The sequence below is a fragment of the Dendroctonus ponderosae genome, unplaced genomic scaffold (assembly GCF_020466585.1).
Source record: "Dendroctonus ponderosae isolate FM_Combo_2020 unplaced genomic scaffold, Dpon_F_20191213v2 Dpon_F_20191213_6, whole genome shotgun sequence".
NCBI classification, from domain to species: Eukaryota; Metazoa; Arthropoda; class Insecta; order Coleoptera; family Curculionidae; genus Dendroctonus; species Dendroctonus ponderosae.
The window spans coordinates 4,551,937-4,574,516 of NW_026018814.1; the positions used below are offsets into that span (position 1 = coordinate 4,551,937).

General features: G+C 33.9%; 5 protein-coding genes across 7 annotated transcripts; 3 read left to right on the forward strand and 2 right to left on the reverse strand.

Moving 5' to 3' along the window:
• The first annotated feature begins 738 nt into the window (after positions 1-738).
• LOC109540656 (INO80 complex subunit D) lies at positions 739-8,784 on the forward strand. The gene is made up of 11 exons (XM_019909096.2): positions 739-997; positions 1,053-1,205; positions 1,276-1,556; positions 1,615-1,772; positions 2,375-2,584; positions 2,691-2,876; positions 3,535-3,715; positions 3,775-3,966; positions 4,078-4,212; positions 4,300-4,451; positions 5,266-8,784. The coding sequence occupies exons 2-10, from the start codon at positions 1,174-1,176 to the stop codon at positions 4,434-4,436; spliced, it is 1,512 nt and encodes a 503-aa protein (XP_019764655.1). The 5' UTR covers positions 739-997; positions 1,053-1,173; the 3' UTR covers positions 4,437-4,451; positions 5,266-8,784.
• Positions 8,785-10,514: 1,730 nt separating this feature from the next.
• LOC109540613 (phospholipase A-2-activating protein) lies at positions 10,515-13,823 on the forward strand. The gene is made up of 5 exons (XM_019909045.2): positions 10,515-11,665; positions 11,766-12,020; positions 12,504-12,697; positions 12,767-13,270; positions 13,325-13,823. The coding sequence occupies exons 1-5, from the start codon at positions 10,583-10,585 to the stop codon at positions 13,689-13,691; spliced, it is 2,403 nt and encodes an 800-aa protein (XP_019764604.2). The 5' UTR covers positions 10,515-10,582; the 3' UTR covers positions 13,692-13,823.
• Positions 13,824-14,269: 446 nt separating this feature from the next.
• On the forward strand, positions 14,270-18,771 carry LOC109540616 (phosphatidylglycerophosphatase and protein-tyrosine phosphatase 1). Of its 3 annotated transcripts, none has more exons than XM_019909048.2 (5): positions 14,270-14,959; positions 15,703-15,911; positions 18,098-18,175; positions 18,232-18,447; positions 18,507-18,771. In XM_019909048.2, exons 2-5 carry the CDS (start codon positions 15,750-15,752, stop codon positions 18,627-18,629), a joined length of 579 nt encoding a protein of 192 aa, XP_019764607.2. In that variant the 5' UTR covers positions 14,270-14,959; positions 15,703-15,749; the 3' UTR covers positions 18,630-18,771. The 3 variants fall into 3 exon arrangements, with proteins under 3 accessions (XP_019764607.2, XP_019764608.2, XP_019764606.2); XM_019909049.2 differs by lacking the exon at positions 14,270-14,959 and adding an exon at positions 15,476-15,629; XM_019909047.2 differs by lacking the exon at positions 14,270-14,959 and adding an exon at positions 15,477-15,648.
• On the reverse strand, positions 18,705-21,383 carry LOC109540614 (mitochondrial GTPase 1). Its single transcript, XM_019909046.2, has one exon. It carries the CDS (start codon positions 21,151-21,153, stop codon positions 20,191-20,193), a length of 963 nt encoding a protein of 320 aa, XP_019764605.1. The 5' UTR covers positions 21,154-21,383; the 3' UTR covers positions 18,705-20,190.
• A 184-nt stretch (positions 21,384-21,567) lies between these two features.
• Positions 21,568-22,451, reverse strand: LOC109540617 (succinate dehydrogenase [ubiquinone] cytochrome b small subunit, mitochondrial). The gene is made up of 3 exons (XM_019909051.2): positions 22,298-22,451; positions 21,931-22,219; positions 21,568-21,875 (listed from the first exon to the last, which is right to left on the reverse strand). Exons 1-3 carry the CDS (start codon positions 22,338-22,340, stop codon positions 21,662-21,664), a joined length of 546 nt encoding a protein of 181 aa, XP_019764610.1. The 5' UTR covers positions 22,341-22,451; the 3' UTR covers positions 21,568-21,661.
• Positions 22,452-22,580: the final 129 nt, after the last annotated feature.

Sequence of the window (22,580 nt, forward strand, 5' to 3'; positions counted from 1 at the left end):
AAAACGTGAGTTGTTCTACGGAACCAGGCGTTTGCCTTAATTGTAGTTAATAGGCTTTTATTTTATGTTTTGTTTGCGCCTAAACCTGTATGAAAATCTGTGTACCTAAGCAAATTAATAAAAATCTTTAAAAAAAGAAAAAAAAAAGGTTCAATTCCCGGCCGGAGAGAAATTTTTTTTACACATAATCAAGCGTAACTATCTGAGTTTTTATTAGTAGCATTGTTTCAGAATTTTTTAGACAATTGAAATTTTATATGGAAGAAATTTTCATGACACGAACAGCAGAAACGGAAAATAAAAAAGTTAATATTATTGTTATTTCTTCAAACTGATAATTTTCAGGACTAATTACTATATAATAAAATCGTATATTTATTATGTATTTTTGTGTATTTTATAATAAGTAAAATGTATTTACAAATACAGTTTGGAAATAACTAATATTTTTGTTTTGTACTAAGACTTTTTAGCAAGTACAGTTTCAATACCTAGTCCTTATTCACTTCGTCTCGTTGCGGCTCACATAAAATATGCAATTTAGTTTAAATGTCCAATTATACTTTACTACTACGTTTCGGTATCTATAATTAACGATTTTAACATGTAGCTTTCAAAGCATCATAAATATTCTTTAACATAAAATTAGAACAATTTACCATTAAAAAAATATGCTCAAGAGAAGTGCAATGTTGCCAAGGTTGCTGTAAAAACATACACGTGGTGAGTTTGCTACAGCGTATAATATTAGACAAGGGTACCGTCACTTGTCAATGCCACTGTCAAACATAAACATTGAGGAAGTTTCTAAAAACTTGAAAATAACACCTGAAATTCATTTTTTGAAACCGAGTTTCAAGTACAAAGTTGTAATTGCAGTTAGTACCTTGAAAGTGCTGTGCGTTCTACCCATTCCAAGTTGCTGTATTCATCGGTCATAACCTTACATGACCTGTCACATAAAGTGTTATTAAAATAAGCTTATTATCGTATTATGGTAAATTCAATTAAACATAGTGTTTTAAAACGGGAGTAATTCGGTATCATTGCAGATCAATCAACAAATTACCAACATAGTGGCTGGGAAGTGATATACACTTACTCCAACCTCATTGTTTACATTAGTTAATCTATCATGTACCAAATCAGTTTATCCTGCTGAGGTAACGTAAGATGTTTAGTTCAGCGATTAAAGGAAATCAAAGGTATGCTAATTTCACCTCAGAGCAGTCTACCGAACATCATAACATTCATTGGAACCAAATCAATTTATAGGTGTAATGGTTTATATTCCTCACCTCAAGAAACATCAGTAGGCAGCAAAGTTATCAACAATACAACAAAACATTACAACAATACTACTTATAAGTTAGTAAATAAAATAGATAGAAAAGATGTATATAGTAATAGCAAGAAAGGCATTGAGCGGCAGAGGACTGTGCCTATTACCTTTCACAATTCAAAGCCTTTCAATGGCAATAGTACAGCGAACGAGGTGACAAAGCCCCCATTTGGAAAAGTCTTTGAAGATAAAGTAGCAAACCACAGTATTATAGGTGTGCATTGTATTTGTCTCGTATTTAGTTTGTAAACTCATGGTGATTTTCCTGCAAGGTTTAAATGATTCAAGTACCCCCAAACCACCATTAGTTTTGGAGCAAAAAGTGAAAAAAGAAATCAAATCCACACATCATGAAACATTGCAGCGGATAGAAAGTGAGACTGATGAATACAATTACTACCAACAGCATTGGTTCAGTCCTAGTTTAGAGGTAAACTATGTTACTCACTATTGAAACTACTTATGGACAGCTTTTTTCTTGTGGATTTTGGTGATTACCTTAATGATTAGCTAAGGTATTAATGGAGATAAATGTTATCTACTTTGGCACATTCTATGAATCAGCCGATGTTTTCCTTTTGACTGGCAAGATAAAAGCATTGTGACTTGGTTAAACCAGATTTGTTATTAAGGATTCTGATGATAAAATCTCTATGTTCAAAAATCGAAGTTAAACCTAGTTTTTTTATACGCGTGTTGGTATAACGTCCTCCAGCTAAAAGAACCTAAAAGTGGTTTTAGTTATACATATATAAAACAATTATTCAAAGGATAGGAACATTTTAGGTGTTTGTTTGAAGATGACTGACAATGTTAAGATTTGTAAGAGAAAATGGAACGTGAAGAGGTAACAAAATAAATGGGCTGCTATTTTTTGCAGAAATTTTTGTTTTGGCCATAGAATAAGTCTCTGGAGGAGCTTGTTATCATAAGCAACCAATGAACATATTTATTTTAAAATAATTGTTTTGCAATAGATATATTATTTCTAATAGTTTCTGTAAGTTTTTTTATATGATACTGGTATTTTAGAAAATGAAATTAGAAGACAGATCTCGCGAGGAGCGAATTGAAATAACACGGCACGAGTTCCTACGCAAGCTACAGCAAATGCTACGCAGTAACGTTGGTAAACCGAACAAAATGCCTAGTTGGATTGAGAGGCGGCGGGACAAAGTTGTGACCAAACTAAATAAGCGAAAAGACGGCAACGTTAATGTGCCTCCCCCAAAACTGTGCGAAGTAAGATCAGGTTTTATTCAAAGTGGTTTTACTTTGAAAGTCTAGCAAAACGATTTTTTGGAAACTACACTGGACTACAAATGCGTTTTTCTACTTATATTCGCAGGTTAATGAATGTGGAAAGCCATCAATGATATTTTCAAAGTACTGTGCAGTGCACATCATGTACGACAGTAGGCAGGTGCTCTTCGATTATTGCACCGCTAAATTTGCCGATAACACTCAGTGCTCCCTTCCGGTGTTTGACATATCTCACGAGCTCCCTTTATGTGCTGAACACGCACGAAAACGAGTAAGACCAGTTTTTCCTACTTTTAAATCATCTTCAAACTGTAACATCTCATTTATCAAAGTTTGATAATTAGATCATCCAATTTTAATTAACCACTTAACTAACAGTTGGTAGTTTTGGTGAAATAACGGTTTGGTTTGTTATGTTCATTATTGCCGAATTCAGCTTGCTTACTTATGTAGTTTTTCAAAATTGAATTTTCAGTTAATTGAAGCTTATAAGTTAAGCCTTGAGCATGGTGCCTTGTTGACTCGCAATTGAATCCCATTCTTTTTGGTTCTTCATCACAATATAACAAAATTCACCCTAAGGGTGCAAATCTAATTCAAAATATGTTTTGGTTTGCTCTCAGGAAAAATATAGACTATACTAGGAATATATAGATGATTCATCTTATTAACCATTAAATAACTTTTGGTAATTTGACTCAAAGAAGATTGGTTTGTTGTGTTCACTTTAGTCGAATTCAGCTTGATTTCTGAAGTAGTTTGACAGAATTGAATTATTCAGGTAATTGAAGCCTGAATGAGTTAAGCCCTGAGCATGTTGCCTTGTTGATTCGCAATTGAATCCCATTCCTTTTGGTTCTTCATCACAATACAACAAAGTGCACCCTGAAGTTGCAAATCTATTTTGAAATATGTCTTGGTTTGCGCAGGATAACTATAGACTATACCAGGAGGCCAAGCCAAAGAAGATCAGGAAAAAGGTAAAACCCTCGGCAATGATCAGACCACAAAAGCGCAACAAGAAGAAAAGAAAACCACCGCCGCCCAAGCAAACTGAAACCCTCACTAATTCGAGTTCAATAATGAGTGAGATTAATACAAATTCAAATGGTAAGAGTTTAATTTCAGTAATGGGTTCACTTTCGGTAACACTAACGCAATTCAATCAGAATTAGTTACACAAATCGAGACAACACCTTCACCAGAACTCGAAGACCTTCACATGGTAGACCAAGTGTTAGCCCTTAATGAAAACGGCCTAGAGCAAGCGCTGGTAAGTCAAGCGCATTTGCTCGAAGAAACCGACATCACCAACGTATTAAGCACCATTCAGGTGGATGAGTTCAGTGATTTCTTTGCAGGTAGTTACAAATTCGAGTATCCCTTGTAGTTAGTTTTTATCGTCATTAGCTAGCGTTGCACGGTCTTTAAATGGGGGGGAAAGCAGTGTTATTAACAGCGAGTATTTATAGTAAATCGAAACGGGGAATATGAACCTTCGAGAGAGGAGGCGGAAGAACTGGAAAAGGCGTTGGCCGCAGTGGATAATGACGTGAAGTCTTTGGAAAAGCTGAGTCAATCGCACGGACTTCTCGACTCTTTCTTAGGTAATTCAGTGCTTTAATAAATCGGCAATTGACTATTAGTGCGGCAAAAAGGAGAGCTTCAAATCTCATTTGAATCAATGTTGTTAGATGAACACGCCTTAACAGACTCGCTTGCCCAAATTCCGGAGATGATGTTTCACAATGGGTATGCGGCATGTGGCGACAGCATAGTGGCACAAAGCAGTTCCTATTTATTACCGGTTGAGCCACATTCACACTCATAAACTTCATTACAAAAGGTAAGTTCATAAATTCATTGTTTTATGGCCTCCAAATATAATTGACCGTGGTAAAGTGTGTGTACTATTAAAGGTCGGAACTTGTTCAAACCATCAAAAATATTGTCTACACAGGGGGGTCGGCAACTGAGGTAAAAAAATTCACTGGCATTGAATTTAGGCTGAAATATTGCGTTTTATGTAAAATTCCTAAAAACCTAAAACAGAGTCCTAACCGGTTTTTCAATGACCATACAAATTTTATACAAATACAGAGTTGTTTAGAACGGCAAATTCAAATGTTACGAGAGTCGTTTGATTCTCGTATTCTGTCGGTGAAGTCAGTCACTTTTTGAATGAAAACTTGTTTTCGGCCAAAAATCTTCCTTTAGCTCGATACACTTAGTCCATCTTTCCAATTTTTTTTTATCCCTTCCAAATAATATCATTTCTGGAAGTCTTCAAAATATTCGTTTGTTTCAATGATGACCGCTTCATTGGACCCAAATCTCTTACCGCCCAGATATTTCTTCAGGTTTGAAAACAGGAATATCTGTCTCAAGTACAATAGTCTCAAGGGGTCAAATCTGGAGAATATGCTGGGTGGTGTAGCAGTTTCAATTCATGGATTTTTGCCATGGCGACTACACATGTGTGCACCCGTGCATTGTCCTGATAAAACAGCACTTTTTTTCGCCAAACGCGGGCGTTTTGGCATTACATTACAGCATCGGATTACATGTCAAAAAAACTCACCAGTTTCATTTATATTTATTGGTTGCTGTAGGGGGCTCTGTTTTGGAAAAAATTATCATTTTGCTTTATTTTTTTGCAGTGATCTAAATTAAATCGAGCCGTCACCGTTAACAGAATGCCGTACCTTTATTAGTTCAAATTAACGAACATGAAATGATGTGTCGTTTAGGTGTTTTACTTGTAAAAGTGTTTCATGTTTCCATGTTTCAAAATTAACATTGTAGCATTAAACAATCGATTAAGTCTAATAATTTAGCAGCTAACCGAGCAGGTATTTTTGTAAAAATTCCCATTTGCTTTTGAGAAAAGACTATTGTACCTAGTACATGCTTCTTTGTACGAACTATAGTGCTATTTTTTTTAGTTTATTTTTTTTATTTTTTTTAAATATTTTTTGTATATACTATCTTAATTCTCCAATTGAAGGAAGACATCATGCAACTTTAGCTTCTAGTGCGATTTATGAATTATGATTGTAAGTTAATTTTCTAAAGGTGGCATTTAGATTCCTATGTGCTCTGTATATATTCCTACGAATATATGCTTACATTTAGATGCGAATTATAAGCTCTAAGACGAGTATAAAAATGATCAACAAATACTATTCTAAAACGCCTGGGTCTGCAATACATTTATAATAATTAGGAATAATGCAATTGCTTAAATAATAACCATTCCTGAAGTTAGTATTGTATACTACTTAAAGCGTTTTTACAAACATACCTGTTTAGTCGTCGTTGTTAAAGTTCAATACAGTTTTCAAGACTGTAATTGGTTTTGCGTGAAAACATTAGTGAATAATGTTATTATATGTATTTACTTCCATTTGAGGATCATAATTTTTAGATGTAGGACTAGTCGATTAATAAAGGTAAAAAAAAAGAAATTAGATAACCTTCGTCTTTCTGGTGGAAATGAATAAATAATGGTTACATAGAGTTCATTAAGTACAAAATATTGCATTATGCATTACCATGACATTAATTAAGGGCTTCAAAAGTAGCTGATTGTTAGGATTCATTTTTTTATTGCAATTATCACATTTACTTAGCCTGTTTGCCAATTTCAAAGCTCCGTGCATCAACGGTAGCGGGTAATGTATAATGGATACAACCACTGGCCGCGTTTACAGTAAAAAATGAATAATGGTTAAACAGATAAAACAGGTAAAATAGAAAACACAAGTTAACTGACCAAACCCTGCTTAAAACGATACGTTTATCGTCTCCACGTTTTACAATCATTAACTTTACATTAAATCCCAGATATCAAAAATTACGTTTAAGAAATAATTTTAGCAAAATTTCTGTCGCTTAAAGAAGAAGACTGATTAGATATAACGATTTAGTGTGTCGCTGTGAGGTAGCAACGTCTATAAGTTATTTATATTTAGGAAAAATTAAAGAAAAATTGCAAAGAGAGCACCGATTACAGTCTTAAATCTGGATGTGGCTTCATTTTTGACCAATAATTTTTCAATTAGCTTCGGTATTTAAAATATCTTAATAACAATCATAGACTTGATTTAAAGCTGTGACAGGCAATGTGTTTAAGTTAAGGAGAGTTAGTAGTAATATTTTAAAGTATTTTATGCATATTCTAGAGTTAATTTTCCTTCAATACAAAATCTCCAATTCTTTTTAAAAGTTAATAGCATTTTCGTTCTTATTTTAGGTCCGGAAATGTTCGGTCAGTAAATCGAATCAATTTGAGTTCAGGATATGTTTCACAATTATTTCGGGAAATACTGTTGCAAAAATTATTAAGAAAAAACGTCTAAAATACTAACTAATATTTAACAAAATTTTCGGAATGTACGATACGATCATTTCGCTCCTTGTCTTGGACACAGTGTTTAGGTAACACAAAGGGCATATTTAAATATAAGTTATGAACATTTAAAGGATAGATATCACGTATTCGAAAAAATTTACAAGCGTCTCTCCTCTAATAAGAGGCACATAGATTTTATATATGTGTGCGCACTACTGCAAGTTTTTTTTCATTTTCATTGTTTCTAATGAAATAAGGAAGCCTTAGAAATATGGTTAACGATGCATTTTTAAGGATCTTTAAGTTGCTTTAAATTTCGTATTTATTGTGGACTTTTTTACCGCTGTCGTATTGCGGCAGATTACTACTTTATAATATTTGCTAAATGTGGGAAATTCCATATTTTAACCATTACTTCAGTTGCTATAAAAAAGGTGTTTCTCTTTTTTTTTTAAGTTGTGTTCGTCCAACACCTGTGGAAGTTGTAATAACTTGTAATATTATTACGAGTTCACGACTAATAGTTATTTGAATAACACCATAATAAAGATAATTATGATCAGTAGAATAGGATAAAACTGTCTTCACCTATGTATTGTCTTGCTCTAACAGTTATTTCGAATACAAAATCCTTCAATAATTGCATGTTCCAATCCTGAATATTTCTGTAACACCCTGTAAATTAGTCACTACAAGATTACTAATTGGCAACATGATCACACAACGCTACTGCGCTTCTAGATGTAACAGCCTTTAAATGTTCTTAATTATTTCAGCCTGCATACAAAAAAAATTAGTAAATATTATTAATTGCATGAGAACGAAAAATGCTCATTATCAATTGATCAAAAATGAAGCCAACAGGCTCGAATAAGCCGACTTTCTGTTTTAAAAACACTGTCTTAGTTGTGTAAAAAATAGTGTTGTTGTCAACAATGTTAACCTTGCTCAGGAAATTTCGGTGTATAGTACACAATAAGTAGTTGTTTATGAAACTGAAGCTTTTTAACTATTATTATAGATAATATGTTGTTTATGTGAAGTAGTTTTAGTAGATATGGCATGCTATAGAACACTTTAACCTTAGGTTGTAACGTCAGAAGGAAGAAGGAATAACTGCCTTCGAGCAAGTCTGACTTGTTCGATTATTTCAGATGTAATGGCATTGCAATATGTTCAAAATGTTAAGTAACTATAGTAGTTTTGTTCTTTGAAGTTTCAAACATATTGCCTTAAGGAAGGTAAACAGGCTGTCAACGTTATACACCGTGATTTAGTCCTATAGCGTCATTTGGGCCTTTCTATTAAAACATCTAAAACCCCTTGATGTTCAATTGCTTTTTACATAACCGTAACCCAAGAATCACCATGTTCTTGAACATTTTGTAGATATAATTACTAACCTTTTTTGCACCGTCTAATGTAAGTAGAACAACTTTATAAATATTTTTAGTTTTAATAAAAGTATTTATTTTTGTATTTAGTCTAGCGCTTAACTTTAAGGGCTCTTAAATTGAACATTTTTTGTAAGAAGTTGATCTATGCGTTTGTAATACAAATACAAACTATTTGCTTTAGACGAAAAGCCATTAATCTGAACTTTGACACGAGCTAAATTGATTTATTAAAAACGAAATACACCACCGAGTGATTTTTCTAATGTACTATTTAAGCAAATGTGGTTTCATCCAATCATTTTTTAATTTTACTTCATTTGGGAATTATCTGTAATTTTGTAAATATTCATCTATGATTAGTTCATTTGTCGCACTTTTTAATGTACAGTTTTTTATAGTCAGTGATTAAAAATCAAGTGAATTGATAAGATTGTAGACATTTTATACCCCCATCTTCCAAAGCTCCTACATATGTATATGGTTACTTTAGAACCGATTCCTCGACCTCTAACATTTCAATAACCCACTTTTTTTACATTTTTACTTTTGCACTATTTTCAATTATGCAAGCTGCAAAAAAATAACTTTGACCCCCTGTATTTTTGTTTCCACTGAGTTTTCTTCTGAGGGGAGTTAAATCGTATTATTTCTGGCACACAAATCTTTCATTAAATTTTTTACCAGTGCTTATGGGACACCCTGTACATGGTGTTGCGTAGGGTACTGTACAAAGTTTCAGAAGGTTTTTCTGAGGTCATTCGCAACCAAAAATGAATGAAAAAGCAAGGCATGAAAAATTTCCGGGTGTTATCCAGTTGAATTGTATAATTGTTTGTTATCGGATTGTATATTATAATTAACTGCGTGGACACAATACGGTCTGCATGATACAAAACGATTACAATCTAAAGTTTTAAACAAAATCTTAGGAAAACCGTAGGCATAATCAAAAGTGAAGCTCTCCGTTAGATTTGCTTCTTTCAATTCGCAACTGGTCGATTGATTTAGTGGCAAAAACGCTAAAAATCCTAAATAGTCTTGCTTATCAACGCATAGTTGATTTAAAGGTGGTTCTTTTAAAGGCGTTGATTAACAAACAAAGACAACTATGCGTTGATTAACAACTAGCACACGAGCTGACAGCAAACGTCAAATACCACCCTTTAAAAGAATCGCACTATTTTTGCTGATATCGTACCACTTGCAGAATAAATTCCTCAAATTGGTTATGGAAACGTCGTTTATTGGAAAACCGCAATTATTCGCAAGGAAAGTGGCAAAATCCGGTGATTTTTTGAAACTTTGTGACGCAGCAATTCGCGCACAGTCTGTCTCATCGCCATTAGACAATAGACCGCTTTGACGTAACGACAAAAAATTCTGGCTTTCTTTGACTGCTCGTATTAACGTGAAAACTAGGACTAATTCAACATTTAATTATAATTTTTTGAAAGGATATGTTGTTAACGATATTTTTTACTTCATTTTACGGTCTGATACACTTTTAGCCATTTCCTGAGGCAAGACCGTGAGTTATAACGTATACCAAAACGTATTTTTTTAATGATCCTTTAACCCGTTAATAACTAAATGAAAAAATTTAAAAAATTTCTAAGTAAAAATTTTATAACTTTTGCGTATTTATTTACAGATTTTCATACAATATTAACTAATAAATAATTATTTAGGTTCATAATTGTAGCACAATTTCTGGATCTGGATCTGGATAACTTAGCAATATAGTGTGATAAATTTCCTTCTATCCCACTACAACTTTGAATTTGAAACGATTGTAATGCGATTTCTCATAAAAAGGTGTGAAGCAGGCACAAAATTTAGCGAAACACCTCTTGTAAAAATTTAGGATATCAAATTGTTCAAGTTCTGCTTGACATTGCGGATAAAATTAGTTACGAAATTACTGTTTGTAAATATTTCCGAAAATAAAAACGTTAACAAAACATCTTCTTGTTTTTTCTTCATTTCTATAGTTGAAACTATTTGAAGATATTTGGCCAGTATTTCAGCGCTTGTATTTGTTAAGTCGGATATCTATAAAATGTTTGACTTCATCTCAATGATGCCACATTGTAGACAATTAGGTACCCCTCCTTCAAATACTTCCTAACATGCATATCATCTTTCAGATGGTTCATAAATGTCACTTGCGATAATAAACCTCAAAAATAGTAGTCCGGTGATTTACCAAAATACTAATTTCCGAAAATGTCGGGAAAAGAATTCACGTTAAGTCGAACGCTTTATGGCCATTCGCTGGACGTGCGGTGCATAGCGGTAACGCCAAGTAATGACATTATTAGTGGCTCAAGAGATAAAACAGCCAAGTTCTGGAAGTACAATCCCCATCAAAGCAACTTTGAGGAAGTAATGACTTATAAAGATCAGCAAAATTTTGTAGCTTGCGTTTTATACCTTGACCCAACTGAAGAGTTTCCAGATGGTTTAGTTGTGACTGGAGGGAATGATAGTGTTATTCTAGTCTACAAACCATCAGAGCCTTTTTCTACGTTCACCATTAAGGAACATTCTAATACAGTTTGTGCCCTTGGTAAGGCGAATGAAGCAAACGCTTTCTTAACAGGATCCTGGGACACTAATGCCAAATATATAAAAATATCTGAGACTCCTAAATGTATCGTCACATTCACTGGACATACCGAAGCAATCTGGGGCGTAACACAGCTTAAAGATAATCGGATTGTATCTGCTAGCGCAGATAAAACACTTATTGTATGGTCTAGCGATGGTCAGAAATTACAGTCATTGAGTGGCCATACGGATTGTGTTCGCGCAGTAATTGAAGCTCCAGCTTTAAATGCATTTTTAAGCATTTCAAATGATGCATCTATTAAAGTCTGGTCTTACGGAGGCGATCTCATTGACACATATTATGGCCACACAAGCTATATTTACGATATAGCTGTATGTAAAGATTCACAAAGTTTTGTAACTTCAGATGAAGATAGAACAGTGAGATATTGGGAAAATGGTGAAAACACCCAAACAATCATGTTACCAGCCCAATCGGTCTGGAGTGTAGCATGTTTAAATAATGGAGACATTGTAACAGGAAGTAGTGATGGTCTGGTTAGAGTATTTACACAAGATAAATCCAGATACGCAGATGAAGCTGCACTCACAAAGTATAGAGAAGAAGGTCTGGCTTTGGAACGACAGAGCAAGCAGGAATTTGGAGGAGTGAAAGTGTCGGACTTGCCAGGAAAAGAGGCTTTGTACACTCCTGGAAAGAAAGCTGGGCAAATGTTGATGATTAGGGATGAAGGCAAGGTATGAATCACCATATAGTATATCAGCATGAATGTATATTCCAAGTGCATCTTTTTTGATATAGAAAAACATTATTATTCAAACTGACCCCACTTTGTAGGTAATAGCCTATACTTGGTTTGTTGATGGAGAAACCTGCTTCTGGGATAAGGTTGGTGAAGTTTTGGGAAGCACCGATAAGGATTCGAGTGGTAAAACAGTATTTGAAGGAAAATCGTACGATTTTGTATTCAGTGTAGATGTTGAAGAAGGAAAACCGCCTTTGAAGTTGCCCTACAATAGGGGAGATGATGTTTATCAAGTAGCCAACAATTTCTTAACTAAGAACTTTCTGCCAGCTACCTACTTGGAGCAGGTATGATTAATCAGGCGTTATTGTTTAGCAATCGTCTAACAAAAATTATAATTTTCTTTTAATTCATTTAGGACCAAATTTAATAATATTGGATACTGTTATTTGTTATCTAGAAATATCTGGTGTGTTTCCAAATGATCTGATACCTATATTTTCTATTTAAATTCGTCTAAATCCTTGAGTTTGCGTTAGTCTACTTTATAAATCGGCCCTAAGTATTTGAAACTGTTCACCAATGCTCAAGCTGCCCCTCGTCTCTGTCTATTTTTATCCCTCCACTATTTTTTTACATGCATCTTTATATATATCTTACCACTCAGACTCAGAAATTTTTCGATTGTTTGTTTCTCGCTGTTTTATATATTCTTTTCATAATATAATGTCTAATCATCTCTACTAGAAACCTTCAAAATTCACTAATATTTCATTAGTTTAGCGTATAATGGCGTGCGGTTGATTTTTATTAAATTTTCTTTCATCCAGGTTGTGGATTTCATATTGAAAAATAGCAGTCAACAGTATGTACCGCCTAGCAGCAGTGCCTATCAAGATCCTTTCACTGGAGGCAACAGATATACTCCAAGTTATCAAAACAATACTGGACAACTGGGAGTAAATGTGGATCCTTTTACCGGCGGGTCCAGCTATTCCACTAGGGCACCAAACCCGACAACGAGGTATAAAAATAATAGACGCATAATACTGCATATATTATGTGTACTTAAAGCTGATATATATGTTTTTAGTTCAGTAGCAGCGACCGCTGGATGCACAAATCCTCCCCCTGTCGATCCTACTCGTACGACAGGAGATCCGAATTCAACTATTTATGATTTTCGTATAATACCATACAAAACATTTGATTCTGGAGTTCCTGGAGTTATTTTAAAGAAACTTAAGGAGTTTAATAGCTCTTTGACCGAGTATAGGCTTTTTGGCAACGACCTGGAAAACTTAGTTCAGTTGTGTGTGGAGCCTTCTGAGAATGCAACAATTTATGAGTTGCTGTTTAAAATGTTCGAATGGCCAGAGAATAACTTATTTCCAGTGCTGGATATTGTTAGAATGGCTGTGAGAAATGAACACAGCAATACAATAATTTCAAAGCTGTACGAGGGCGTGATTATAAAGAAACTTCAGGGATTTATTAATAGTGAACATGCTGTGGTTAATAATAGGATTGTAGCTCTGAGGACGATTTGCAATTTGTGCAGCCATAAATCTGGGGAAAATTTAGTGTCAGAAAATATGTAAGTATTGATCCTTGTATGCTAATGTATGGTGAGACAATGGTTAATTTTCAGATATGATATAATTGGCAATGTTTCTACCGTTCGTCACATCAACGCGAACGGTCAGCTGGCCTTGGCAACCGTATTAATGAACTTAACATTAATGATTTTGAAGAACAAAGAACATGCGGGGTACAAGGTGTTGGCTGAAGTTTTACCGGACATGATAACCACTTTAGATGATTCGGAGGCGCAATTTCGCATATATGTAGCCATTGGCACACTTATGCAAAATTCGGATTCTCTCCGACCTGAAGTGGTTGAGAAAATCAAAGAAAGTGGAGAATTTTTACCTCTGTTGAAGCTGCACTTTCATGTAACTAACGAGGCCCAGAATAAGCGAGCCAATTGTGCTAAACAGATATATTCTTTACTTTGATCGGATTTATATATAAGCTAAATGAGTTTACAGTTATTTAAAATCCACATAAGCTACCAGTGTCTCCGTATTTTTTATATCAAAATGAATCAATTAATAACTATGTGAAATAAAATGGCTTAAATTGTAAAATGCATTTTATGTGGGCTTTCTTGCTAAAAGTTGGACGATTTCACCGCCATAAGGTGTCACAGAAAATACGCATATCTATCAAGACTTTTTGGTAAAACGAAGCGTTTATATCACTGATACAATTTTAATTTGTTACGGTTAAGGAATTGAAGTGTGTGTCCAGAAAGTATCTAAATTCCCAGGAATATCGGAACGGACTGTAGATATCGTTTAGTCGTCGAAAAAACTATGGTTTACCCGTTTCCCCTAGTTGCTCCGGTAGACGATATCATAGTGAAAAATCCGTTATTTCCTAGTCAGTTCCCTTTCGACCACTTCTTATTTTTCAAAATTATTTTTGTAAGAAAGGGCTGAACCAAACCTGTTGAATAATAACAACACGTAACTAAATCTCCATTGTATTATGCAATCCAACCAGTGCTTTTGTATTAGAATATTAGTATATTATCGTTTGTTAAGTTAATTTGTTATTCCCCCCTATTGTTTATAAAGTTTAGCTAAATAGATTCAGTAGATAAAAGCAACAGATGAAAATTTAAAATGCCGGGATAGTTTCAAATTCTAGGTCAGGAATTGTCCATGTTATTGATTTTAGGATTTTTTCTCTTGTTTTGTGTGATAATGTGAAAATTGTTATTTTGCTGAAAAACATTTTTAAAATTGTAAGACTTATTTTGGGCGGATACGCTTTCATCTAGTCACTTGCGAGATTATCCAGGCCTTCTAATGAATCTAAAAAATGCAGACTTTTGTCTGACAAAGGGTTCGGGAACCCTTTGTCACTTTTACCCGGCGATTTTCTTTACTTTCACGCAATAACTACAGGCATTTCCTATCAAAATGTTTTTTTCTATTTTATGTTATGATGATATCTTATCAGTTATTTGTTTAATAGGCAGATTATACCTACTTTAGATTGTTGAGGATTTTGTTTTTCGCATAATTTATCTGGATGTCTGCGATCATAAATTGATAGACTCACGCTGGACTGGCAGTTCCGAATGATTCCTGAAGGACGCATTGGACTCATTATTTCAGTGGAAGAAGCCCCAACTGTTCACGGACCGACAAACTCAATTTGGCAAAAATATAATTAGTCTAATAATTGAAGTTTAATTTAACAGAAATATATCTGAGTGAGTGACCAGTCTACCTTTTATTGAAATTGCTAAGTAAAATATAAAGGCGCATTTTCTCATGTTTCGGCAAAATAACTCGTAAAGTTTCTTTTTCCCTAACTGTTTTTCGGTAATTTCGAGGCATGTAGCAAATTACCTACTTGGGAATACGAAACTATACAAAAATGTTTTTGAACTTTATTGGAAAAGAAACTGAATTTGTAGCCTGAGTTAAATATGCCAATTTCAAACAGTTCCACACGTAGATAATAAGTTATTCGACGATAACGTAGAGTACAGCGATTCCAAAAAAGTTACGACAATTGCGCCAAAGTTAATCTTGCAGCATTTTTACTCCAGTAAATTTTATATATTTTTTCGGATTTCTTAAAATCCCACTTTGACTTGAAGAATTTTGACAAAAATAATTCAGAAGACTTCGGCTCAGGTCAACCACTATAAAATTACCTCATTTTGCTTGTTTTTTTTAAAGCGTTCAAGCATTTAAAGACAGCTTTAAAATCGCAGAATACATTCCTACATGCAGATAAAAAGAGCTTGCGATTGACACAGCGAGTTTGTTTACTTTCTCTTCGTAACCGTGAATCAACTCTAGATGGGGAAAATTCGTTTTCGCTTTCTCCAAAATGATAAATTGAACATGAGTCTGTTTGTGACCGAATAAAATGTAGGGCAAAACTACAGCAGTGCGTTAAAATACACGTCAGTTTTTGGCATGCTCAATATATTTTAAATTTCAGGAGGAAATCGATACAGATACTTGAATGTACATCAATTGACCGAGTTAATGTGTATTACAGTGTTGAAAAAAATGTTCGCCCGTGTAACATTCTATCCGACTTTAGTCTACAATGTGTTAATGGAAAAATTGACCCCTCGACAATGGTACAATAGAATAGATGATACGGTCATTCTAGGGGCTCTGCCCTTCCCGAGTATTGCTACAGAAGTAAGTGAATTTAATTAGGTGACTTTTCGAATCCCTGTTACTTAGCTGGTTTATTTCTAACATGCTCTTGTGGCAAATAAAACGTTTTTCACAATTGTAGGTTAAAAGTCAAAGCAAAGCTAGGTTAAGTATTTTAAAACTAGGTCAGTGTTCAGTCTTGCATATACAGGGTGAGTGATTTAAGGTTAGAATTATGGAATTTTGTATGATGCAATTGAGGTTTTACTCCAATGGTATGTTTATGTGTATTACACCTAAAGGGTGATCGTGTCGTTTGAGGTTCTCGGAATTTCTAGTTTTTTCTATTCTTACCTTAAAGATCACTTGAAATTAAGCACTCTCAGTGAAAATTTTTCCTGAAGGGTCCATAAATGAAGCCAAAAATCACCCACAAAGTTTTGAAATTTGAGTTTCCAAAACCACTTATTTATGCACGAAAATTATATTGTCCGGTGCTAYTTGCTGCTAAATCGTGTTTTAGGTATCAACAATTCATAACTCCACATGCAAAATTGTCGCTAWGATGCATAATAATTCCGTTTTTTGCAAAAGTTTGAGCATCTCTTCTGGCCTCGCCTCGCAGTCAGTTGCTGGATTGTTTATATTTCTTYRGAGAATTCAGAACAATGCGGTGTTGCCACGTATTTCACCCATTTATTAACAGTTTGTATGTAACAATTAATAAGAAGTATTATTTCAAAATGAATGAACCAGTWAATTCAGTTTGTGTTAGCATSGTAGCTAGTGCCTTAACCCAAATTGAATGAATCTACATGGTAGGTATCCAAGGAMASAGTTTTCATTAACTTAAAAYAGTTTGCGCAGTTTGGCAACACCGCTTGAAATTTATCCTGAAAATGSCGATTTTCCTTAAAGTTTGTGAATGGTTTTTGGCTTAATTTATGGACCCTTCAGGAAAAATTTTCACTGAGAGGACTTGATTTGAAGTGATGTTTAAGGTAAGGATGGACAAAACTACAAATTCCGAGAACCTCAAACGACATTTTCACCCACGTAAAGGCAGCTTGAAGAAGAATTTTGAAYCTCAACAGATAATAATTTTTTAAAATATTACAAAACTTCTTCTGGGGGTCATGTCCCTTCCACTTGTGCTGGGTTTATGTCAACTAACGATCACTTTTCTAATTTMATAGRCAAAAAAKACTAAATTTCTACTATATGACCCCCCGCTGACTTGAAAGCTGGATCCGCCCCTGTACTGAATCTTRCTTTTTGCTGCTTCTTTCGCCTKATCCGAAATAATAAAATTAACATTTACTTTGGACTTTTCTGGTAATTTTCGATATTTTAATCTTGGATTTAAAAGCGTTTATTAAAATATACCTGAAATCTGGAAACGAATTAATGGAGTCTTCAGAATCTACGGCAAGATCGTATTCGTTTCTGAMTAGACACATGAATTATAATATGTATACATATTAAAAACATTTATATTTGTACATGATGTATTTATTGTGATGTAAAAAAGCGATAATTGATAAAGTCAGTTCAATCACAATCGAAAAAGGTAAAGCAAAATTTACATTAACCGTAACAGAAATTTTTAATTATAAACCAAGGAAAAGTTTTCCAATTCCCTGTTGAATTTTTGCASACGTTGAAAAAATATAGCCATAAAACTAACGTCCGATCTGCTACCAAAAAGTTCAAGATTCTTTAAAAAACTTTTTCTGCGKATGTTTATACTTATCTACATCCATTATTTTTTAATGTTCAATGAGAAGAAGGGTGACAATTAACATTTAAAAGAAAAGTCTCTTGAACGCTGGCATTGAGAGATTAAAATCGGTTTTATTTTAAAGCGTTACATAATTTGAAAGTATCTTTTTTTTAGCGAAAAGCTTCAACATTTTAGGATTTTAGACTAAAATTGGTCTAAAGTTACGTGGTTGTTATTTTTATACAAATGCTGTTTTTCTTACGTTTAAGCAGACTATAATTGAAGTAGTTTAAGCGAAAAAACTTCCATTTGATTAGCACATTTGGTACTAGTATGGACAGGCTTCATTAAAAAAAACATGTATCGTAAATATCAATTAAAGAATATAACTACACACAAAATTCGACGATAAAATATTTCCATCACTTAATTTTTTTATCAACTTGCCAACTTACACAACAAAGTCCTTGAGGAAGCTACTCAAGATTTCTGACTTATGTTCTAGATAATCGAAAAGGAAAACGTAAAAGCAGTAGTTTCAATGAACGAGGATTACGAATTGTTTCTAACAAATAATTCCAAGGCAAGAATTATTACTGGGACCATCATTCGAAAAGCTTAACCACATTAACATTTTAGTCATGGAAAAAGTTAGGAGTTGAATTTCTTCAATTGGCCACTGTAGATATATTTGCCACGCCGTGTCAGAGTAAACTGGTCGAAGGAGTAAACTTTATCAATAAATTTGTGGACTCACAAAAAGTGGTCAATGGCATATCAACGTCTTCAGTTTACATTCATTGTAAAGCTGGACGCACGCGGAGTGCAACATTAGTGGGTTGCTATCTAATGAAGGTAAGCATTACTATTTCATAAATATCTAATAACTTCTTTCTAACATTCTACACTTTCAGAGATACAATTGGACACCGGAGCAAGCAGTAAATTGCATGAAAGAAAAGCGACCACACATATTAATGCACAAAAAACAGTGGGAAGCATTACAGCTATTCAGGGCGCAGAATTTGAAAAGTTGAGGCCAGTTATGTGAAAAGCGCCTTTGATGTAGATAATAAACGATCCTAAAATAGGTACCCATTTAAACTCAAACAGTCAATATCATTATTTTATTAGCGGATAATATAAAAATTCTTTGAACATATCACTTCATGATTGGGACTATTCTAATTTCTACCAGCGAACCTTTTTACGTTTAATAAACACTTCCATTAATCTGATGTAACAAATGTTAGCAGCTACCCACAATTACACAAATCTGTTCGATTTTTACAGAAAATTGGGATTATTGTTTGTTTTAGTGGAAAATTAGAAAACCCTTCTTCTCACAAGCATGTGTGTTAAATAATATTGCTTTGTCTGCCTTTTTGATAAACAGAAATGAAATGGCTAAAGAAAATGAAGTAATTCCTGTTGTTTTCGTAGATTTTTAAAATCTTTAAATTAAAAAGGATAATTATTAAACATAAATATACAATAAAGTATAAAAACAGCTGATAATTGTTGCCACAAGTGGAGTTGAAATTATCTACATGAAATTGGAAATATTTCTCAATAAACGTCTACGCAAATCTTGAATAACAATCAAACAGGTAACACTTTTTTAAACTAATAAATTTATGAATAATCGTAACAGCCCGCAATTATCACAGCTCAATGTAAGTAAATATACTGACCAATGCTAAAAGCTAGCTCAACATTAGATAGTAAAAAATTACATACATTTCTTGTTGCTGAAACGAATTTAATAGTAAATAGAGACAATAATGCATGTATAGTTGAGTTACAGTGGTAAAAACTAGTTCTGGACGACTACTAGTTAAATTATTTATTTATAGAAAAAATCTAATCCGTTCGATTGGAAATTTAATAAGATGAATAGATGACGCGAATAAAACTTAAGTTTAGGACTGTTTCTTTACGGTTAAAGTAGCTGGAGATAAATGTTCAAGACGGGTTTACAATTGAACATTAAGAAAATGTGTTATATTAAGCAACTGGTAACTGTGGTATTGTTGATGAACAAGTGAAAAACAATAAAAACCAAGTTTTTTCGCTCACATTGTATGTTGTCTTTTGTAAACGGTCCTCAAAAGGAAAACACAGGAGTTGATTTTAGTTGAACCACTTACAGGGTATCTCGGCCTATTATCGGAATATTTGTGGTGTTATTTTAGATAAAATATTTATATCTTGATTGCACTGCATCTGTAAAGATCCAAGTTAAGGAGAGAAATTAATGTGTTAGCAGAAAATACTGGGAGTCAATCTGTTTCAGTCACAAAATAAGTTCAATAAGAGTCAATTAATTCCAAGGTTTGGGACAAGTCAATTAAAGTTTTCCATAAAACATTATTATCATTTATGGGCATATACTGTCGGGTCGATTTCGACTTAAAAAAAATCAAATAATTTTCCCGGAAGCTTCGTAATTAGCTCAAAATATTTCGGTCTCGCTCAATAGCACCATTTCAACTTTATTACAAAGAAAATTATTTGTAATTAGGGCCTGAACGTGTTAAACATGCTCAGGCCATTCGGTAAATTTTAACATTATTTAAAAGATCACAAAATGACTAGTTACAATAAACTTTCATCTAACATATACTTCCCTAAAGAACCATCCCTAAATGCTTTCAGCATAATATTGGCTGCAGCTTCGAAATGCGGTTTCAGCATATATTCATTTAAAGGTGTCCGGATTCTAAGAAACTTGTTGTATGATTTGCTTATGTGAGCCAGCACTTCTAAGATATTATCAGAAGGTTTGTCCATTTGAAAATAATTTTGGTAATTGAAATAGCCATGATGGTTAAGCCAGAATAGAAGATAATCACATATGATGGTTTCTCCCACTAGATGGTCCTGAATTGTTGCACATAAAGCCAGCTTCAATCCCATTTCAACATTTTGGATGTTTGGTGTTAAAATGCCGGGAGTGTCGAGCATGTAAAAAAGTGGCGAGTTACTCAATTTAATGCGCTGTAATACGCTCCTGGTTACACCTGGATTTGAGCCAACAGCCGTAGCTTTGCCTTTGTGTAGATGCAATACCCTCAAAGCGTTTATCAGTGAAGATTTACCTACATTCGGCACTCCAATAAACATCAAATTATAATCGTCTTCATTTTGTCTGTTGTACCGATTGGAACGTCTTATCAACTCTTGTGCTAATGGAAAAAGCTGTTTGACTCCAGCACAGCTCTGGTTTTTACACTTAGTAAATAGAATATGTTCATGCTCCGATTTAAGTTTATCTATTATGCGGGCCTGCATTTTCCGTTCAATAAGGTCAACCTTATTCAGCACTAATATATGGGGCTTAACTCCACTGATAGTATATTTAAAGTCTGTATTCCGTCCAGACAAAGGGATCCGAGCATCATGCACCTCAATAACACAATCTACTGAACGCAGTTTCTGCTGCATCTGTTTGAGACCTTTACCCATATGTCCAGGAAACCATTGTAAAAGGTCTTTATCCACTGTTTTAAATACACTTCGGAATTGGTCTTTGGCTATTTTTTGGGCCATTCTTTCCATTTATTTTACTCAACTTGTGGCGTATAGGTTAAAACTTACATAACCTAGAGTCGAGTCTAAACAGTGATTTTATATAAATATTAATGAAATTTTAAATGAATGGTTAAAAATCACTAAGTCTAAAATGACTTGAAGAAAAAATTGAAACAAAGCGATATTCGGAAAGTATATGAGTTTCTTCCGAAATTTATATTTTATTCAAACATTTTATATTTAATATAAACTGGACATTTATCGCTATATTTAATGCGATTAAATCCGTCGAAGAATCAAACTTTGAAACCTACGACCAAGGTTACCTTCACTTTTTCGTTAAATTCACATGTTTTTATTTTTACCCCAAATAGTGTAATTGCATGTTATAGCTTATAAATCATTTGTCTCCATCAAATGATGGAAAGTGATTCAATGATGAAAAGGCAAATAATTTATTATTGCGGTACTCTTGAAGGCAATACAATAATTTTTGCAAAATGTAACAGAAAAGTAGAATTTAAGTATTTACAGATCACTGAGGGGTTGCTTCATTGTCAGATGGACAACCAGTGATGCACCAGAATTTACGAAGAGTCGCCCCAATTCCAATTTCATGCTGGTTGTAGTAAATAAGACCTGCTAAAGTAGAAGCTGAGATCACATACAATAATCCTAGCGCTATTTTGGGCAGAACGGGGCCCACTATGATGGGTCGAATGTAGTCAACAACGCAAGCTTCCAATCCCCTAAAAGGACAATATTAACATGGTAACTGTAAATGAGTATTTATCAAGTAATCACCAATGGAAATGGATTACCACTGCCAGGGCGAAAATGTTGTCCAGAATTTTATTGGGACAGAAAAATGTGGCTGGGACGACTCCTAAGAGTACTAAAGAGATCAGTTTCTCTATGGGCCACAACTTGCTGTGGTCAGCAGACATAAATCTTTTCTGTTCAGCGATTTTTACAAACGGAAGCCGACATTTGGCTGCAAGAAAGACGGCATTTGCGTTGTTCTTCGGGACCAGGTGACTAAAGTTTTGCGCTTTTTGGAGCTGAAATGAGCACCTTGGAATCGTGGAGAGCCCTAAATCGAAAACATTTTCACCGGTTATGTAATGGAGATGTTCCCTACAAATTGCTCCAGCTGAATATCGATATTTACCTCGTAACTTCGCACTATTCCTGAGAATCAACGACAATGCCATTTTCCTTTTTCCGATCAACAATCTATGGTTTTAAATAATTTTATTTAGAAAATGGCAAATGGTTATGCCAAAGTAAACTGTTCGTCTTCTCTAAATGGGTCAAAGTTATTGGTCCTAAAAACTGAGCCTAAACTGTAAAACTTTGCTATATTTAAAATCATATTTGGTATGTAATATAATTGTTTCAAAATCCCAATTTATCAACCAATTTTTCAATGTGAGCCTTATTATTTATATCAC

Excerpts from the sequence above, each read along its gene's own strand:
- LOC109540656 (XM_019909096.2), top strand. The coding sequence starts at position 1,174 with ATGTTTAGTTCAGCGATTAAAGGAAATCAAAG. Across the intron at positions 1,773-2,374 it reads GGTTCAGTCCTAGTTTAGAG|AAAATGAAATTAGAAGACAG; the intron begins GTAAACTATGTT and ends CTGGTATTTTAG. Across the intron at positions 2,585-2,690 it reads CTCCCCCAAAACTGTGCGAA|GTTAATGAATGTGGAAAGCC; the intron begins GTAAGATCAGGT and ends TTATATTCGCAG.
- LOC109540613 (XM_019909045.2), top strand. The coding sequence starts at position 10,583 with ATGTCGGGAAAAGAATTCACGTTAAGTCGAACGCTTTATGGCCATTCG. Across the intron at positions 12,021-12,503 it reads CAGCTACCTACTTGGAGCAG|GTTGTGGATTTCATATTGAA; the intron begins GTATGATTAATC and ends TCTTTCATCCAG. Across the intron at positions 13,271-13,324 it reads AATTTAGTGTCAGAAAATAT|ATATGATATAATTGGCAATG; the intron begins GTAAGTATTGAT and ends GTTAATTTTCAG.
- LOC109540616 (XM_019909048.2), top strand. The coding sequence starts at position 15,750 with ATGTGTATTACAGTGTTGAAAAAAATGTTCGCCCGTGTAACATTCTAT. Across the intron at positions 15,912-18,097 it reads TCCCGAGTATTGCTACAGAA|ATAATCGAAAAGGAAAACGT; the intron begins GTAAGTGAATTT and ends CTTATGTTCTAG. Across the intron at positions 18,176-18,231 it reads TTCTAACAAATAATTCCAAG|TCATGGAAAAAGTTAGGAGT; the intron begins GCAAGAATTATT and ends TTAACATTTTAG.
- LOC109540614 (XM_019909046.2), bottom strand. The coding sequence starts at position 21,153 with ATGGAAAGAATGGCCCAAAAAATAGCCAAAGACCAATTCCGAAGTGTA.
- LOC109540617 (XM_019909051.2), bottom strand. The coding sequence starts at position 22,340 with ATGGCATTGTCGTTGATTCTCAGGAATAGTGCGAAGTTACGAG. Across the intron at positions 22,220-22,297 it reads GAATAGTGCGAAGTTACGAG|GGCTCTCCACGATTCCAAGG; the intron begins GTAAATATCGAT and ends TTTTCGATTTAG. Across the intron at positions 21,876-21,930 it reads GTGGTAATCCATTTCCATTG|GGGATTGGAAGCTTGCGTTG; the intron begins GTGATTACTTGA and ends TTGTCCTTTTAG.